Source organism: Canis aureus, chromosome 4, assembly GCF_053574225.1.
Source record: "Canis aureus isolate CA01 chromosome 4, VMU_Caureus_v.1.0, whole genome shotgun sequence".
NCBI lineage: Eukaryota > Metazoa > Chordata > Mammalia > Carnivora > Canidae > Canis > Canis aureus.
The window spans coordinates 27,139,877-27,160,329 of NC_135614.1; the positions used below are offsets into that span (position 1 = coordinate 27,139,877).

General features: G+C 47.7%; 1 protein-coding gene and 1 long non-coding RNA gene across 2 annotated transcripts in view; one reads left to right on the forward strand and one right to left on the reverse strand.

Annotated features, from left to right (window-relative positions):
• The window catches only part of DUSP29 (dual specificity phosphatase 29), a 32,953-nt gene extending 32,130 nt beyond the window's left edge, over positions 1–823 (reverse strand). The window contains exon 1 of the mRNA XM_077895106.1: positions 575–823. Coding sequence (XP_077751232.1) covers positions 575–738 — 164 coding nt within the window. The 5' untranslated portion in view covers positions 739–823. The remainder of the gene's footprint in view (positions 1–574) is intronic.
• The window catches only part of LOC144312394 (uncharacterized), a 36,015-nt gene that overhangs the window by 12,169 nt on the left and 3,393 nt on the right, over positions 1–20,453 (forward strand). The gene's annotated exons all lie outside the window — the stretch shown is intronic.

Sequence of the window (20,453 nt, forward strand, 5' to 3'; positions counted from 1 at the left end):
CCCAGTCTGCCCATCTCTACCAGGGCAGTCATCCCCACCCTTATCCTCCCACCAGGCCTGGGAAAAGCTTTAAAAATGATTGCTCTTTCCAAATGATGCTTCGCATTATCCAGGACACCGAAAGAGTTCTCCTTCCTGGGCTTTTGAGCGCTACACTTGTCATTTGTGCTGCCCTACACATGATGGGAATCACTACGGTGTTTCTCTCTCCCCTCCTGCTGAGAGATTTTTCCCCTCTGCTGGCTAAATGGACCAATGAAGAACCTAGCTGGAAAATGATATGTAATACGGTGCATCCAATGCCTCAGGAGGGCCTGATGGGCTTTGACCCACCCTATTATCCTTTAGAAATGGTCACTGAACTGGAAGCTCAGATTTGGAGGGAGGGAAGTTGAGAAAACTCTGTGGAGCCTCTCGAGAAAGATGGGGCAGGCCTGTCATACTAAGAGGATGTCAGCTGTTCTCTGCCACGCTAGAAACAGAGTGGAAAGGAGCCTTCTCACCCCCACACCCAGGCCCTCAAAGAACTTGACTGGACCCAAGAGGCGTCGGCCTCCCCACCAAAGGGCCTTACCTGTGTGCGCTGGGGCCTGGCCGGGGCAGGAGGTGCTGGTCTGTGGGGCGTGTGGCAGCCGCACACCCGGCCACCTCCACTGGCATCCAAGAGCCTATTTTTAGGGTCAGATCTGCTGACGCTGACCTTGTGGGCTGCCCAGTCTGGGAAGAGACCCGTGGCATCTGCTTGCAAAATGATGTGCCAGTGTGACCTGAAAGCCTTGACTTTGGGAGCCCTGCACCTGGAGCCCACACGCCCGTCTGGGGCCCGGCGTTGGAGGCAGGACACGTGGCCGCCCAGGGCGGGGACAGGCAGGGGGGTTTGCCAGCTTTGTTTTCTGGGGATTGACAAGGCCAGGTGTCTGTGGGGCCCTGCCCTGGGCTTTGTTCCAGAACAGCTGGAACAGGGCAGGTTTGCCAGCTGATGCAGAGCCTGTGTGAAGCCTGGGAGCACCCAGACTGCAGAAGGACTCTCCACTCCAGTCTTTTCCAGGAGTTTGGGCAGCCACCCCTGAGGGCGTGGGTGGAATGGGGGTGCAGCACGGCAAGGGGGCGGCGATCCGTGAAACACAGCCGACAGAGACTCTGTAAGCTTGGGTTCATTTGCGTTGTGTCATCTCACGTGAGACCTCCAGCAAGCGTCCAGTGGGGAAAAGAATCATAATGCTGTCCTCTTGTGATTATGAGAGTTAAATGAGATGAAGTGTGGAAAAACACTTGGCAAACATTTAAAAAATGCCAGATGATACTAGGATGCCCCAAAATATTTCCAATTCAACAGTCACTTCCAGGTCTTTCTTCCTGGTGGGGCCTTCTCTCAACCTGCTGCCTCTTTAGCTCTAGGCTTCTTTGCTCCAGGAGTGCCCCCACCATGCCCCCTACTATGATCCTTCTTTTTAGTGCTGAGAGCCATAGTCCTGTCAAGTCTCCTCTAACATTCTACTAAAATCTTTCCAGGGCTTCCCACAGTTCCTTATAATTGAGTGAGGTGTTTTTCCACCCTTCCCCACCCTTATCACTCTCTTGGGGGCCTACTTTAATGTGTGAAGGATCAGGGGGAGGGACAGGGGTTACCAGTCTCCTCATCTGCTTCACTTAACAAAGTCTTCTTGTGTTGGGCTCATCACACTGTCTACTGCAACCTTGTATTCAGCAAACCAAAGATCCGCCTCCCCATTTGCGTGTTTAGCTATGGCCAGTTTTATCAAGGGTGATTGTTTCTACCAGAATTTTTCATTGTGGAACTGCTGAAAGACTCAACTTTTATTGATTTCTTGGTGCAAAGAATATTCACAAGGCAGAGACTAAGGACCTGAGTGTATAATAAGGGTCCATCAGGGTCCAGATGTCCTCACTGTCAAGTGCTGGAGTCAGAGTAGCAGAGTCAAAGGCCCTTCTATAATTACCCCAAGAACTAAAGGAGTCAGAGATGCTGAAACCGACAAAGGTTGGAGGATGATTTCTGTCTGGCGAGGAGCCTTGAAGGGCCGCTCCCAGCCCATACCCGAACCCCAGCCAAGTCAAAGGTTAAGGAAGCAAAAGGGGCCTCTGAAGATGTAGGTTCACCAGGGGACAAAAATCAAATATCTAAAGACATCTGGGATAGATGATTGATAAGAATGGGAGGTAATATTTCACACTGTCTAGGAAGGATATTCAACTAAATAAAGCCAAGAAAAGAATTAGGTGGGGGCAGCCCGGGTGGTTCAGCGGTTGAGCGTCTGCCTTCGACCCTGGGCATGATCCCAGAGTCCCGGGATGGAGTCCCACATCGGGCTCCCTGCATGGAGCCTGCTTCTCCCTCTGCCTGTGTCTCTGCCTCTCTCTCTCTCTCTCTCTCTCTCTCTCTCTCTCTCTGTGTCTCTCATGAATAAATAAATAAAATATTAAAAAAAAAAAGAATTAGGTGGGTTGCTGGAGTATCACTTGCATAGGGTAGACCCCACATGTAGTTAATCGAAGACTACTCCACACTGAACGGGGAGCCTGATGCAGAGCTCGATCCCAGGACACTGAGATCATGACCTGAGCTGAAATCAAGAGTCGTTTAATTGACTGAGCCACCCAGTTTTCCCCCCTTTTTAAGATTTTCTTATTTATCTTATTTGAGAGAGAGAGAGATGAGGGAATGGGAGTGGGAGTAGGGGGAGGAGCAGAAGGGAAGGAAGGAGACAGAAAGAGAAGCATGGAGCCCGACTCAGGGTTCGATCTCACAACCCTGAGATCACAACTCTGAGATTACGACCTGAGCCAAAATCAAGAGTCAGAGGCTTAACCGACTGAGCCACCCAGGTGCCCCGACAATAGCACTTCCTGCAAAACTCTAAGGGCAGAACTCAGGCAATGGGTTCTCCCCCAGGTCGTCTTCTGTGGACTCAACAAACATCCATTCCGCCGGATTGGGATTGGGCCAGGAACCATCGGCTGGACTTGGGGGTGTCTCCACCTGTTCCAGACTCCGGGGCTAGTCCGTCAGGGCTCTGTGCAATGGCAGGCCGCACTTGTGCAGGTGAAGTACGATCTGTAGAAACAGTTGTCATATTCCTTGTAGCTTCTTGGGAATTTCCACGTCAGCCTTTGACATGGGTTTCCTCCCACCACCACCACCACCACTTCTCTGACCCGTGTTACTTTCATTAGCAAACTTCTTTTCCCCAGAATCTCCCAGACTTTCTCCACTTTCAGATGCAGGTAGGCACTGCTCTTGTCCCAGCTCCTCTGGATCGGAATCCCGCTTAGGGCCAGCGGCAAGGTGTGGTCGGCCCAATGCCATCCCCAGCCAAAGATGTCCATGCCCGAATCCCTGGGACCTGTGAATGTATCTTGTTACAAGGCAAAGGGGAATTAAAGTTGCAGATGAAATCAAGGCTGCTAATCACCTGACTTTAAAATAGGGAGAGTGCCCTGGACCATTCAGGTGGGTCCAGTGTAATCCCCAAAGTTCTTAAAAGTGGAAGAGAGAGGCAGCAGGGGAGGCTCATGTGATGCGGTATGGGAAGAATTCAAATCCCGGTTGCTGGTTTTGAAGATGGAAGGAGGGGCCACAGCCAAGTTGGAAAAGGCAAGGAATTGGATTCTCCCCTAGAACCTGCAGAAGGAAGGCTGTTCTGCTAACACCTTGATTTTAGCCCCGTGAGACCCATGTCGCCCTTCTGACCTACAGACTGTAAGATAATAAATGTGATGTTGTAAGCCACTGAGTTTGAGGGAATTTGTTACACCAGCAACAGGAAACCAGTACATGAGATTTGATTCATACATGACTTTCCTTTTTTTTTTTTTTTTCATACATGACTTTCCTGAGTCCAGAAGATCCAGAGGCTCCTAGTGCTCTTTGAACACCTGAGTTTACATGGACACTGAATCCAGCTAGGGTCCGGGAAGAGGGCTCCCACCCAGAGAAGGTGGAGGGCGCACCTTCGTAACAGATGTGTGTAGTCTGATAACCGCAATAAGTCCTGTGCCCTCCCAGAAGTCTCTCTCTTCTTTCCTGTTAAACAAAGCAAAACAGGGCGCCTGGGTGGCTTAGTCGGTTAAACTTTTGCCTTTGGCTCAGATCACGATCCCAGGGTCCTGGGATCCCAGGGTCCTGGGATCGAGTCCTACATCAGGGCCCCTGCTCTGCTGCTTCCCCTGCTTGTGCTCATTCTCTCTCTCTCTCTCTTTCTCTCTCTCTCAATAAATATAAAAATAAAATCTTAAAAAAAAAAAAAAAAGCAAAGCAAATAACCTACCCAATGCCATTGTGTGCAGCAGAAGAGACTGTGGCACAATGCAGGAGACAGCTCCAAATTCAGTATCCAGCCTTCTGCTCTTAGAAGGTGGTTGGCTGGACCCCTTCCCCAGGGAATTTCTCCCTCCACAGACTTCTGTCCCTGTCCCTGCCCTGTCCACAAGGCTCCTCCCTGTAGGTGTGACCCCAGATTTCCTTCTTTTCCATCCCTGGTCTCTCACCTTCCTCTCTCGAGCTAAGTCTTTCAAGGGGCTCCAGATTCCTCTTCCCTTCTGATTACGCAGAGCAGGTGCTCCCTCTCAGTCTCAACCTCCCAAGCTAAACCTGGGACCTCTGCAAGGCGTTCTCCTGGATACGTCATCAATCAAAAGGGGAATTTTTTGACTCCCCCAAATAATAGTGTCCATTTGACCCTGAAAACAGGAGGCCCTGCCCTGAGCTTGGTTTTTAGAGGTCCCTGCATATCACAAGCGTGTAATTGTTGACAGACTACTACATACCTATTGGAAGGGCTAAGAACAAACAAAGGCCCAACAATACCAAACTTTGGTAAGATGCATTTGTCTGTAAAACCAAGAGGAGTGAGTTCTGTTATATGTAACTTTAGGAATAAAAAGGATACATGGGTGGGGCACCTGGGTGACTCTGTTGGGTGTCTGCCTTTGGCTCAGATCACGACCCCAAGGTCCTGCGATGGAACCCGGTGTCAGTTTCCCTGCTCAGTGGGGAGTCTGCTCCCTCTCCCTCTGACCCTCCCCACCCCCAGTTGTGTATGCTCTCTCTCTCTCAAATAAATAAATAAAATCTTAAAAAAAAAAAAAGGATATGTGGGCACCTCTTTCACTTGGCTTTGGCACTGGTCAAGTATATGACATGAAGCTCTAGCCGCTTTTGTGATTGACACCATTCTTGCTCTATGTTCTCAAAACAAAAGGTAACTGAGTCTGAATTCCATGCAGGTTAGTGGATTGTGTTGCTGCTAACCTTGGGGTATGGGGAGGATCTGAGCTGTGGAAGTGCTTAGGTGAGAGAAAAGATGGCTTATTTGGCTTACCGAGTCGTCCACCCAATAAAAAAATCTAGTAGTGGTGAGTGCCTATGTTATCTCTATGCTCTGCTTCGGGGTTTTTGAAGGGATCCAGAATCAGTGTGATAGTCACAACTGTTACACAATAACTGAATAATATGTTGGTATCTTAAACAATTCATAGTATTCTTTTAGGTATAGGTAGGTACATCCAGATGTAATAAGTGTGAAGCATAATGTCGATTCTTTACATTGGCTACTAGAATTCTCAATGATTTTATTTTATTTTTTAAATAATTTTATTTTTATAACAATAGTTTAGGAGAACTTTCGAAGAAATCAGCTAAGGCTTTCAGGTACATTTAGATAATTTTTATTTAAAACTTTTGAGATTCGGGATCCCTGGGTGGCGCAGCGGTTTGGCGCCTGCCTTTGGCCCAGGGCGCGATCTTGGAGACCCGGGATCGAATCCCATGTCGGGCTCCCGGTGCATGGAGCCTGCTTCTCCCTCTGCCTGTGTCTCTGCCTCTCTCTCTCTCTCTCTCTCTGTGACTATCATAAATAAAATAAAATAAAATAAAATAATTAAAAAAATAAAATAAAACTTTGAGATTCAATAATTATGTATTCATCCTTTTATTTTTAATAGCAACTTTGGATGTTTTAGAAAAAGAACTATCTTGAAAATATACATGGAAGTAATTTTGTTTTTCTATTGTTTTCATTTAATTTGCATTTTGATAAAAATATTTACATTTGTTCGCTTTGAGTTCGATTGCATTTCATTTTTGGTCCTCCAGAGCAGCACTGTCCAACAGAAATATAATGCAAGCCATGTATACAATTGAAAATTTTCTGGTAGCCACATTAGAGAGTAAAAGTAAACAGGTGAAATTAATTTCAATAAAATATTTTATTTAACCTACTATACCCCAAATATTATCATCTCACCATGTAATCAATATGAAAACTCAATGAGATATTTGACATTCTTTCTTCTGTACAAAGTTTTTGAAATCTGTGTTTTACACACAGATTTTAAAACACTTGCAGCACACCTCAACTTGGACTGGCTATATTTCAAGTGCTCAATAGCCCCAGGGGGCTGATGGGTTGCATGCCAGACAGCCCAGGTCTAGGTCTAGATCTCTGAGGATGAGACGAGGTGGTGTGGGGATGGGAATATGGGATGGAACTTCCATTGCCCTTCTTCCCAGGCCTGACCTGCCTCCTTCCCATTGGATGACCACAGACCTCCCCTCCTCCCAGCATGACTTGTCCCCATTTCCTGAAGCCTATTGTACAGAGGCCTTAGAGGTTTCTGCGGCTCGCCCAGAGTTTGCAGGCAGCTGGCCGTCCATATCAGTTGTGAAGCTGTCACTCTTGACTCTGATAGCCAAGCAATGTGAGGACATTGTGTTTGGAGAGAAGGTCTAAGCACCAGGGATGTTTAACTGAAACCGATACCTCTGTTTATCTCCCTGGCTGTCAAAACACAGAGCATGCCTGCTGCCCGCCTCCTGCTGGGGGGCTCTGGAGCCCTTAGGACCCAGGGCCTGGGCAGTGGGCAGGGGTCCCCCAAACTCCTCCCTTTCCCAGGAGGCTGAATGCCATTTGAGCCCCGTGCAAGTCTGTCAGTGACCTCGGCAAACGGGGAACTTGTGTCTCTATTAGCACCTCTGTCTTCATGCCAGGACTTGTTGATTTTACAGAGAGATGGCACTTCCCTCTTCACGGCCCGTTAGTAGATCAAAGTGACATTGATGAGGCTTGACAGTGTGATTACTCGTGTGTGGGAAGCAGGAAAGCAAAAGAGGGAAGAGCATGTGCTTTCAAAGCATAAAGACTTAGGTTCAAATCCTACCCCTGCCACTGAGCCCTGAGCTGGTGCAAGTCCCTTAACTTCGCTGAGCCTGTACATTGGAAATAATAACAGGACCTTACCTATAGGTTATTGTGCAGGTTATAGAGGATAATGCATACAAAGCTCTTGGCTTAGAAGAAGCAACGAAAAAAAAAAAAAAAAAAGAAGAAGCAACGAATACATTCTAGTCATTGCTGTTCTTGTTCTCATTCTCTAACTGGTTAATTTTATGTTAATGCTCACCGGATGGATTAAAAAGTCCTTAAAAAGGATTAAATTAACAAAATGTTGGGAGCCAACATTTACTGAGGTGACACCCTACTCTGTGTCCAGACTGTTCTAGAAGCAGGTGGCAGAACAGGGAGGCTGGGAATCAGGACCTTCCTTGGGTGAATTCACTGTTCAGTAAGAAAGCAGAGATCCCAGTGAACACTGACAACTCAGTGAGTAAGGACTGTGATGGGGTGCACAAGGGCCAAGGGTTGCCCAGAAGAGCCAAGGAGCTGTAAAAATGCTCTGAGAAGACCCACTTTGGCACTGGGGGGAGAAGGCTGGATGGGAGCATCTCATGATAATATGCTTGTCAGTTATGGACCCAGTAGGCACTCAGTAAATACTTGTTGCCTGAGAGTAATGTAACCTCATACCGTTATGAAGTTTTGTTCAGTGACAGGCATTAGCCAACCCACAACAGTTTAGTCAAGACAAGTCCCTTGAGCTAATCCTATCAGCTGGAGTGAGCTCAATTTTAGGAAGGGATTGACTTTGACACATTGTGTACCCTGATCAGTCAGGGTCCAACAAAGGGCAGAGTTCATCAGGGATGGTTTACATGAAACAATCCGGGGGGGGGAGGGGGGTTGTGTGTGTGTGTTTAAGATTTTATTTATTTATTTATTTATTCATGGGAGACACAGAGAGAGGCAGAGTCATAGGCAGAGGGAGAAACAGGCTCACTACGGGAGCCCGATGTGAGACTTGATCCCAGGACCCCAGGATCATGACCTGAGCCAAAGGCAGATGCTCAACCACTAAGCCACCCAGGTGCCCTACATGAAAAGATGCTAAGGAAGGGATTACATACAGAGTGTGAGCAGGATTAAGGGAACATATAAATAATGCTGAAGTACCTAGGAAGTAGCAACAGTGGAAAAACATAGAACATAGAGGTGTTCCACCCAGCAGACGAGAATAAGACTCTCAAGGATGGCAGAGCAATGAGGTGGAAGGAACCTGGGTCCCTATGTGACCTCTTGAAACCAAGTCCCCTTGCCAATCTGGACTGCCCATCGACCTCTGTACAATGATGTGAGAGAGAAAGAAACAGCCGTCCACTTAAGCCATCGTATTTGGGGGGGGGAGGGTGTTACAGCAACCTACCCTAATGCATTCAAAAGCCAGAGTGCTTGCATTACGGAGAGTGAGGGAGAGAGCGTTAGCAGATGAGAGAGCCTATAACCACAAGGCCTTGCAGCCAGGGTGAAAGAGTTTGGAATTTATTCTAGGGAGGGTGCTTACATGATCTATTTTTAAAGAACATTTTGACTGGTATATGGGGAATGGAATGTGGTAAAGAAAAGGTGAACCAGTGAGGGGGCTATTCTGGTTGTTCAGGCAAGAGGTGCTTGTGGCTTGGTCAAGGATGGTTGTGGCCATGTGTGAGAAGTGAGAGAGACTCTAGATTTGTTTTGTTTAAAGATTTTATTTATTTATTTGAGAGAGAGTGAGAGAAGACGAGCAGAGGGAGAGACAGAGGGAGAAGGAGAAGCAGACTCCCCACTGAGCAAGGGCTTGATCGCGGGATCCTGACCTGAACTGAAGGCAGACGCTTAACCAACTGAGCCACCCAGGCACCCCTCTAAGGACATTTTGATGGTGAATTATAAAGGATCACCTGAAAGCTTTGACTTTGAGGGGTTAGTGTGTTCAGGAATAAATGAATGATATAAAGTGTTTAACACAGACGCTAGCATAGAATGAGTATTGTTTCAACAACGGCTTTCTGACCCTGGTGATGTAACTTATCCTAGCATAAGGCACTAATAGATTGAGTTAGGAAAGAAGTTCATGTTTTATTAAGCAACTTACTCCTTCGGTGCCTGTGTACATGGTCTCACACTGGGGACTCATCTTGGGGACAGAGTACAGCCCAGACCCAGGGAGACCCTCATCACTGTAGGGGGTTTGAGTTACAGTGGGTTGAAAATTCACTCACTCTGCCCATCCCCATATAGCACCTGCTATGTGCTAGATGGTGTTCTAGAAAGTGAAGGAAAAGTTACAACAAGATATGCTATGTCACTGCCCTCAGATTGCTGTCCTTCTTTTCACTGGGATGTACAAGGAAAGTGAGGGACCTTTATTGTCCATGCTCTTATCTAATCTCCCCCACAAGGCACACCCACCCTGCTGGGAATTCAGGACTCTTCATTTTGCTAAATAATAATATCTCAGTCTCTTCCCAGTTAAAAGCTCAAGCTCTCAGAATTCTCTCTTCCCCAACATGGATAATGGATGTACCTCAGGGCTTACTGCAAGAGGCAAGGTGGGGTGGGGGTCTTCATGCTGTGGGACCCCTTGAGCCTGGCTGCTCCTGATGTTGGATGAAATGATTTCCTTCTAGATGCCCAAGTGGGTAAAAGAGTTAAGTGCCCCCCTTTTCACTTTGTCCCTGGGACACTGTCTTACCCAGTGGAGGTCCCCATCTGTAGGCCTCACTGCCAGCTCCCCTTCCTCAGTCTTCTTCAACCATCCACTTGCTTTGCTTTTCTTACCAGAATATCTTCTGAGCCTCCTCCTAGAGGATTTGGCCTGCCTTTCCCATTTCCCTGGGGCCATACTGACAAAATGACTTCCAGGTAGGGTTTTTGGCATAAATACGTTCTTTTCAATATTTAGGACATATATATATATATACTAAAAAATTATTTGTTGCTTATCTGAAATTCAAATCTAACCGGTGTCCTATATTTCTCTGCTACTTCTACTTCTAGGGAACTTGGCAATGGCAGAGAGCAACGAAAAACACAGCTGTATAGTATTTTCAAAATATTAGGCCCCAAATAATATGCCCCTGCTGGCCTCTCGGCTGGACAGACTTAAAGAGGCTTCAGAAAGAAAGCTTCCAGGACGCCTGGGTGGCTCAGTGGTTGAGTATCTGCCTTTGGCTCAGGTCATGATCCTGGGGTCCTGGAATCAAGTCCTGCATCGGGCTCCCCACAGGGAATCTGCTTCTCCCTCTGCCCATGTCTCTGCCTCTTTCTTTGTGTCTCTCATGAATAAATAAATAAAATCTTAAAAGAGAAAAGAAAGGAAGCTTCCCTCTACCTCCTCCCTAGCATAGGCCGTTCCCCGTTCCTTAGAGGAATTCGTTGTGTGTATGGTACGTGTGTATGAGGATGAGGGGGTGGAGGGATGGTGAAGGAACCACCTTTGGCTCCCTGCCCTTCACCCCCAGTCTCACCAGGCAGGCCTCTCTGGGATGTGGGTAGCCCCATCCTGCTGGCAAAGCGACTGCTTACCTAGAATTTTTATGAGGACATTTTTATTGAGCTATAATTGAAAAGAAGCAAAATTCCAAGACATACCAGATTTTTCTCATAAGCCTCCTTCAGAAATGTGTGTGCACACACATGTGCATGTGTGTGTGTATGTGTGTGCATGAATACTCATAGCCGTTGGCCAGACCACATCAGAGTTTTTGTTGAAAAAATGAGGAAGTGAGTGCATGCATGTGTGTGTGTGTGTGTGAGAGAGAGAGAGAGAGAGAGAGAGAGATTTTTTTCTCTTCTTCTCTAAACTAAGGACCAGAATAAAGATGAGCTGGGAGTCTGGAGAGCCTGTAAAACTCTTTTCATTAAGCAAATATTCTACTGTTTGGAGAATTGGGGTTTTATGTAAGAGGGCTGCATTTGTCATTACAGCCTAATATCCTAATGTAAGTTTACAACCATACTTAAGAAACCTGTAATAGAATGCAGAGCCTGTTATGTATGTAAAACTGCTTGGCAAAAGTTTATAAATCATACACATTTATTTTAAAGAATGTGAAAGTAAATCCAGATGATGGCCTTTTAGAAATGGGCTGGCTGTGGCCGCCTCATTGTGCCCCACTGCTGTTCTAGAAGCTGCAGGAAAAGACTACGTGTCTCCTGGGGTCTGTGCGACCAGCCCTCTCACCCTTCCCGTTCAGGAAGGATGAGGATCCAGATCTTCTTTCCCAACCCCCTGGAAGGAAAGACACGTAAGCTTTGGTGAAGCACCTCCATGTACTAGGCGCTGGGCTGCTTCCCTGTCCTCATCCTTGCGCGGATCTGTGCGACACTGTGTCCTCCTCAGGTTTACCCTTGAGACATGTGAGGTCCCGAGGCTCAGGCAGGTGGTGAGAGGGTGGCGTCCGAGTGAAAACCCAAGGCCACGTGTGTCCAAGGCTCCTTCCTGTTCGCCCGTCACTCCATTCCCACCCCAGGCAGCTCGGCTTGGTGGCACTAGTGGGATGTGTCATAGTCTCGCCATGGGTGGCTAGGTGCCCTGCTACTTCTCAGGAGGGACAAAGCTAGATTGAGAGTCAGGTCAGCCGGGCACCTCTGTGTGGTGGTCATTTCTGGACCTGTCCTGAACCCACTGACCCATTGTCCTGCCAAAAGGGCTCATTCTTGTCTGGCCATGGCTGTGGTCTGATTAACGTGCATGAGATAAATAGATGAGATTCCTTCAGGCCAAAAGGTAGACTGAGACTCAAGTGACCTCAGAGACTCATTGAAAGAACAGACCTGAAAACTAGGATCTCTAGGAGAATGGGAATGATGCCCAAGATATACCATGACTTTGGTGACCAGGTTAACCTGGGGTCTCCTCAAGTGCCAGCTGCTCCTCATCCTGTGGCTCTGGTTTTCTGCAGATTTGGCTTTTCCCTGCTTGGCTTCTGATACTCTTTTTTTTTTTTTTTTTAAGATTTTATTTATTTATTCATGAGAGACAGAGTGAGAGAGAGAGAGAGAGAGAAAGAGGCAGAGACACAGGCAGAGGGAGAAGCAGGCCCCATGCAGGAAGTCCGATGTAGGACTTGATCCCGGGACCCCAGGATCATGCTCTGGGCCCAAGGCAGGCACTAAACCGCTGAGCCACCCCTAAACCGCTGAGCCACCCTGCTTCTGATATTCTTGTAACTACCAGCTGACTCCCTCTGCTTCTCTCCTTTGAGATTCTGCTGCCTTATGGCTCCTGTTTCCCGACTTCTCTCACACTACCTCCCCACTGATCCTGCTCCTGTCTCCCACTCAGCCCCTCCAAGAGAGGACCTCACTAGGTCAGCAGTCTTGTCTGGGATAGAGCACCCATCACTGGCGGCCTCTCACATTAGACCACCCCACAGGACTCTAGCTCGCTCTGAGTTAGGAGATTTAACACTTAAGACCACGTTAGGCTGCAAGGAACAAAGACTTAAAAAACAGGATAAGCATTTCTGGTTTTGGTAAAGGAAGTGTGGAGGCAGAGGCAGTCCAGGATGAGCCCATCCTCTTCACACTTCAAGCAGCACTGTGAAGAGGACAAATCAAAGGGCACTCCCCCTTTCCCCTGTAAAGATACTTATCAGAAGTTCCACACATGAATTCCACTTACATCTCATTGGCCAAAATGTAGTCACTTGGCCACGCTTACCAGCAAGGGAGGTTGGGAGATGTTCTATGTTAACTGGGTTCATTGCCAGCCAGCTAATAACTGAGGTTCTTTAACAAAAGGGGAGGATATTGGAATCAAGTAGAAGTCTGTGCCCAGGTGCCCATCCTGGTGCAACCAACTATGGCTAGGACAGCAGAGCCATATAGTAGAGAGCGTGTGACACCAGGAATACCTGAGAAAGGAAACCATGCCAATACCGGCATGATGGGGGCCTTGCGTGGATGGTACAGAGCGCGTATTTTTATCTGTGGTGTGTGGTCTAAAAGGAACTAGAAGCATCCCTTCGTCCCTCCCCCTAAGTTTTCCCTTAGTAGTCCTGTCTGCTAGTTTGTCATTCCAGGAAAACCAGTGCCTTCCCCAGCACCCCCTTTTAAAGCATCCACATGATCCTGGGGAAATCAACCTGTACTCAATTACTTCTCAATTTTTCTCAAGTTGGCCTAAGTAGCAACCCCCATCCCCAGTCACTACCAAAGTCAGGATGGCCCTAGCGGTCAGCAGCACTGAGCCAGAGGCTTCCAAAGCTTGATAGCTAGTCTTTTGGGTCCCAGTTGTGGGTCCCAGGAGTCCCATTTTTAGGCCTAGAGGGTATAGAATGCAAAGCCTGAATATCTGTGAAAAGGGGAGGGCTTTGAGGGAGGGAGGGCACACAGATGGGCTGATGGAAGGCTCTGAAGGAGCAGCTGAGGTGTAGGAAATCACAGAGGAGGGGAAATTCTAACAGCTCCCCAGGACAGAGGACCAGGCTGACCAGACCTCAAATGGCTCAGGAAGCATGGATAAGGAAGCTAGTGCAGAAGTCTGGGGGAATAAACTGGGAAGAGCAGAGTGAGCTGAGGAAAATGAGAATACTGAGAACTGGTTTCTCCTACCTGCCAGGGGGGGCACTACCTGGCTAGGGACCGGGTGGGTATTTCCCTTTGAAATTTCCTCGAACCAGGTTTTCCCAAGGCCCCAGTGGCTGCAGAGTCCATACTGTGGCTGCCCTCCCACCTCACCCCCACCCTCCCATGGGAGAGGAAATGGAGGAGGCAGCTGTCAAGACCAGACTGGAAGCTAGAGGCCAGCAGACCCACAGGGGTCCCTCGGTAGCCAGGGAGTCTTGGGGCTTCTCAGTAGGCATCTGTTGGCCTGGATATTAGGCTAGTTGGAGCTTAGAACAGAGAGAGGTGAGGAGGGGGTGTTCCCTTTCTGGCAGCCTCTCCACCCTGCCCACCTCAAGGCCTTTGCCACCAGTATCCTCCTAGAGCCCCTAACTATCTTCCAATCTTGAGTGGGGGCTCTGAGCAGAGAGAAGCCAGGGCCCTGTTGCCCTCCGTATTCCTCTGAAATGTGGGAGCCCATCTTCTTGCGCTCTGTCAGCAGTGGAGTGGATGGATGTGGCTGCTCTGTCCTTCCCTCATTCCTCCATTCCTCCAGAGGCGAATCGGGTATTGAAAAGCCAGGGCTTTTGGTCAGAGCTGAACCTGCTGCTGTGCTGGGTGTGTATTCATACATAATGGACTACCCCAAAATGCAGTGACTTAAAACAAGAGACATTTTCTTCTAGCACAGGATTTTATGGATCCTTAATTCAGGCAGGCTCAGATGGACTATTCTTCTGTTCCATGTGGTATTGATGGAGGTCACTCCATGGTAGGGGTATTAGCTACCAGACATGTTGGTCTGGAGAGTCCAACATGGATTCATTTAAGTAGCACCTTGGAAAGAAGCTGGAAGGCTCAATTCAGCTGAGACTGAATTGATCAGTTTGTCTACACACAGCCTCTCTAGCATGGTGGTCTTAGAGCTGTGTGGCTTCTTGTATGGGGGCTCAGGGCTCCCAGAGTGTTCCCAGAGACCCAGGGAGAAGTTATAAGGCATCTTCAGACCCAGCTTCAGAAGTCACAGAATACCATGTCTGCTCCAAATTCTATTGCCAAGCAAGTCACCAAGGCCAACCCAGAATGAAGAAGGTTCAGGAAGTGTATTATGATTCTACCACTGCTGGCTAAGCCACCTTGAGAAAGCTTACTTAAACCCTTTCAGCCTCATTTTTCACAACTGTAAGATGAGAATAATGCAATAGCATCGACCTCTTATGGGCTATGAGACTTAAACGATGACATATGTCTCACCAATAACTGCTGTATTCGTGATCACCAGGATCTGCAGTATCCTCGGTTTCTTGGGCACTCTGGTGGACTACATTTCCCAGCCTCCCTCGTAGTTGCGTGTGGCCATGTGACTGAGTTCTGCCCATGTAACCAGAGGGGACATAATACTTCTGACCTCTCCATCCTCCATGCTTGCTCCTTCTACCCTCCATGCCCCCACCAACCTAGGGTTGCTTGTCAGAGCCATTAGCCTACCTTGACTAGTTCACTGGTACATAATAAGCTCTCAGTTAGGGTTTAGGGACTCTTTGGCCTAACCTCTCTACAGCTGTGTTCTCATCTCTAAAGTCGGGGTGATGTTAGGAACCTATCCCATAGGGTTGTGAGGATGGGATAAAATAATCTATAGTTTGACTTAATAGTGGCTTAGGGCCTCTTTGATCACAGTTATTTCATCTAAACACTATACACTATAAACTGGGTCATCATTACCTTTTTCTTTTCTTAAAACAAAATTATCCATAATAAAGCCTCTAGAAATTTTTAAAAGGATAATGTGTGAATTTGCTGTGTTTTAGGCCTGAAGCCAATAAAAATGGTATGATTTACATTCAGAATACTTCCTTAAATCCATTTGATACAGGTTTCAAAACCTAAATATATAGAATAGGACATTTCTAATTTTAAATGGTAATCAAATTAGTTTTGATTTTCAATTTATTTTTTTAAAGATTTTATTTTTTTATTTACTTACTTTTTTTTAATTTTTATGTATTTATTTATGATAGTCACACACAGAGAGAGAGAGGCAGAGACACAGGCAGAGGGAGAAGCAGGCACTATGCAGAGAGCCTGACGTGGGACTCGATCCAGGGTCTCCAGGATCGCGCCCCGGGCCAAAGGCAGGCGCCAAACCGCTGTGCCACCCAGGGATCCCACTTACTTACTTACTTGAGAGAGAGAGAGAGAGCAAGAGCACAAGCAGTGGGAGGTAGAAGCGCAGAGGGAGAGGGAGAAGCAGACACCCCACCAAGCAGGGAGCCCAACATGTGGCTTTATCCCAGGCCCCTGAGATCAGGACCTGAGCCAAAGGCAGATGCTTAACTGGCTGAGTCAACCAGGTGCCCCTATTTTCGATTTTTTTAATTAGGAAATATGTTAGGAGCACCTTGGTGACTCAGTCGGTTGACTGTCTGCCTTTGGCTCAGGTCCCGATCCCAGGATCCTGGGATCAACCCCTGCATCAGGCTCCCTGCTCAGCGGGGAGTCTGCTTCTCCCTCTGCCCCTCCTAACCCTGCACACCCCTCCTAACCCTGCAAGACAGCTTGTGCTGTCTGTCTCAAATAAATAAATATACATTTTTTAAAAATTAGGAAACATTTTAAGAAGGGGCACCTGGGAGGCTCAGGCATTTGAGTGTCCAACTCTTGGTTTCTGCTCAGGTCATGATCTCAGAGTCGAAAGATAGAGTCCTGTGTCAGGCTTTTGCTCAGCAGGGAGTCCACTTGAAATTCTTTCTCTCCCTCTCTCTCTACCCCTCTGCCCTGTTCTCATGCACACTCTCTCTAAAAGAAATAAATACATCTTTTTTAAGAAAAAGAATATAAAAGAAAATATAGGCATAATAAGCACCTATATTCCCACAACTCATAACATTTTGCTATGTTTAATTTGTGTTTTTTTCTAAAGAAATAAAACTGGGGGGGAAATGGTGTGTCTAAAGCACTTAACATAGCCCTTGGCATATACAAAGCAGCCCTTAATTGTCAGCAAGTTTTTTTAACCCTTTATTTTGAAATAATTTTACATTTACAGAGTTATAAAGATAATAGAGACATTTCTTGTATACCCACCACCCTGCTTCCTCTAACATCAGTCTCTTACATAACCATGGTTTATTTATCAAAGAAATTAAAATTAGTGTCACATTATTGACTAACCCACAAACTTTTTTCAGATTGCGCCAGTTTTTCTACTTAACATCCTTCTTCTGTTGCAGAATCTAATCCAAAATGCTATGTTGCATTTAGGTCAGATAATTTTTAATCATTTGTTCAACACTCAGAGCACAGCCACCTTTTAGTCCAAGATGGGGCTCTGTGCGGCAGACGATGTCAGGGGCCCACGTACTATGTCCTGTGATAATAATCACAGTCCTCATTTTGGGGAGCATTCCACATGTTGCACAAAGCCCCTCTTCTATTGCCCATGTAATCATTACATCAATCCTCTATGTTGAAAAAAAAATCCTCTATGTTGGGCTACCATTACTCTCATGTTACAGATGAGGAAACTGAGTTACAGGGAAATTAACTGAGGTCACACACCTCAGGTAAAGGGCAGAGGTAAGATTTGAATCCAGGTAGTCTGGCTCCAAAGTCGTGCTCTTAACACCATCCCCACTTCTTTCGTGAGACCACTCTAGAGAAGAAGGGGAGCAGACACATCATCACAGACTTCCCAGGGCAAGCATGGCAGGCAGGAAGTCTTCCTGATGGGGATGCCAGTCTCAAGCTCAACCTCGGTTTCCTCAGATGCTCTGGGGGACCTTTGGCCAAAGCCTTCCTACCCTGTGCCTTCTCAGGGCTTCCCTCTCTCTTCTCCCTACAGCCCCAGATTCTGAGCCCGAACCTCAGAGCTCCGAGAAGGTGACCTACTGAAACTCAAGCCCCAGGGTGTGGCTCTGTCCTAGATTCTGGGCACTGTAGCCCAGCTAGTGGAGACAGGCTGCTCACACACATAGGCCTGGATGTTGATTTAGAGATTGACTTCTGGAACCACTATTTTGGGTCCTGCTGACGATGCATAAGCAAGAAATAGCAACAAGGGCTGAGTTGTCAGGCAGAGGGGGTATCCATAGGAATTGGGGTTGGGCAGGCTGGTCTGCTTAGCAGGGACTAGCTTTGTCTACAATGGGAAAAGGTGCCACTAACCTGAGGATGAATTGAGAACAGTTTTCCATCCCCAGATGAGAGAGGGGCCCTGCCTGGTTAGGTACCACAGCAGGAGCCCTTCTGCAATCCTCCAGCTAGGACATATGCTTACCCTTTGGAAGAGGCACAGAGAACACTGTAGGTAGCCAGCAACCAGCTGGGATTAGGACCAAGTGCTGGAGGGAGGAGACCAGGGAGCTGGCTAGGAAGCACCTGCCTTTTGAGGCCAGAGTCCAGAGATCCTACATCCCTGAGGTGACATTCCAGCCTCATTTTATCTTCTCTGAACCTTGAGTTGTTCAATTATAAAACAGGGATGTTAATCCCGACATATTAGACAAGAAGGCATATGTTTGTGTAGTTTATGAATTCCAGGAGGAAGAATGAGGCTAAAACACAGCCTGGGCTCAGCTCACTCAGATGGGCACCCCAATTGGAGCTACATCTGCTTGTGAGGAAGAGACATCTTTTCCTCAACCAAGCCCAGGAGTGATTAAGCCTGAAAGGCTGATTTGCTCCAATGGGGGTTCCTTTTTTTGATTCATGCAAAGGAAAAGCACTTGCCCTCTGAAAATAGACCAGATGGCAGAGAAGGGCAAGGACCCCTCTGCCCAGAAGGCAGAGCTGGCCCCAGAGAGCGTTGGTGGGGATTGAGGAGGAAGCATCAAAGGTGGCCAAAGAAGAACGAGATGTGCTGGGAAGAGGGTGTCAGGGTGCCCACATGGTGAGCATGCAGGTGGAGCTAGGGAAAGAGGAAGCACCCTCCAGAGGCAGGCCACTCTCAGGGCCAGCTGGGATCCACTCCCCCAGAGTCCTCTGTAGAGAAGGCCTAGTGGCAGTGGTGCCAACCTGTAGTTGTGGTCCGTACAACCACAGAGCTCCACCTGAGGGCACGATCATAGCTAGAGTGTGGGAGCCATGGGGACCTTGAAACCATGGGAGGCCTGATCAGAGACAGCCAGTTGAAAGAGAATGATGAGGCACCAGCAAATTATGATTCAGAGTGATAGGTGACATCACAAAAGGTGGATGGACATTTTGGTAGCCTGAGGAGGAACACCTCTCTCAGGTTTGGAGGGTCCAGGAGGGCTTCCCAGAAGTAACAGCTAAACTGAGATTTCAGAGACACAGAGACAGAGACAGAGAGAGACTCTGGTAAAAATGAGTGAGGGCAGCGCATTCAGTTGGTACAATCAGAAGCATGTGCAAAGTACCAGAGGTAAGAGAATGTGGTGCATTCTGGAAACTGCAAGAGCATTTAGCATTTCTTAATTACACAGCGTGTGTGGGAACAGAATTACAAGAGATAAGGCTAGAGATACAAGCAGATTTTCAGATAATGAAGCATCTTTATACTTTCTCAAGGTGTTTGTCCTTAGGGGGTTGTAAGCAGAGAGTGACATGATCGGATTTCCATTTTAGTAAGATGTGCGTGTGGAGACTGGATGGGCAAGGCTGGGAGCCCAGAGACCAACAGTGGGCTGCTCTTGATGATCCAGGATCCAGGGGAGAAGTGAGGGTGCCTTGAAGTTGGGTACTCACAACAAAGATGAAGCTAAGTGAGCAAATCAAGGGACTAATTGAGAAGTGGAAGCCCAAGGTGACAGCCGTCACTGACGTGAGCCACAGTGGCTGTCAGAGCTCTTCACTAAAATGAAGAAGTAGGGAGAACTCAGCCGGTGGGGCAGGGCTGATGAAAAGTGCAGCTGAGTTGGAAATTCAAGTGCAAGAGTCAGATAGAGATGGGCAGTGGGATTACAGAGGGTCGAAAGCACAGGGGAGGGAACTGGCCGCCATGGGGTTCTAGGAGTCATCAGCCCGGAGATGTGAACTGAGGCTCCGGGGGCAAGGGGACCCCCCCCGCAGGGTGGGGACTCTGCAGGGGAGAAGAGGCAGTGGCCAGAACCCCGAGAAACGTTGAGGTGTAAGGGGCTGGAAGAGGTAAGCACTACATAGGAGCAGCTGAGAAGCCGAAGGAAGGCCAGCCCGTTTCTGTATGTATGTATATATGTGGGGTTTTTTTTAAAGATTTTATCTGTCCATTTGACACAGAGAGAGAGAGAGAGAGCAAGCACAGTCAGCGGGGGGGACAGAGGGAAAGGAAGAAGCAGACTCCCCACTGAGCAGGGAGCCCAATGCAGGGCTCCATCCCAGGACCCTGGGATCATGACCTGAGCCGAAGGCAGACGCTCAGCACCCAGGTGCCCCACGGGCAGCCCATTTAGTTCTCATAATACTTTGTTCCAGGTGAGGGATCTAGGGGGCTTTTTGCAATTGCTTTCTTCGGGCACATATACGAAGAAATTCAGAACGAAATGTTTCATTCCATCATATAACCATCCTTTGCCTGGGATTTCTGGGCTGTCTCCTCCCCAGATCCCTATCCTCTTGGTTAATGCTTGTGTTTTCCAGCCGCCTCTCGTTTTAGTCAGTCCTTCTGGAAGAACAGCATAAATGAAAAGATTCAAGAGATGCTACTTGCACAGCAAGTTTTGACGATCGCTTTTTGCTAGGGTGGGCATGGAGAGGATGCTGATGCATTGAACATCGGTCTTGATTCAG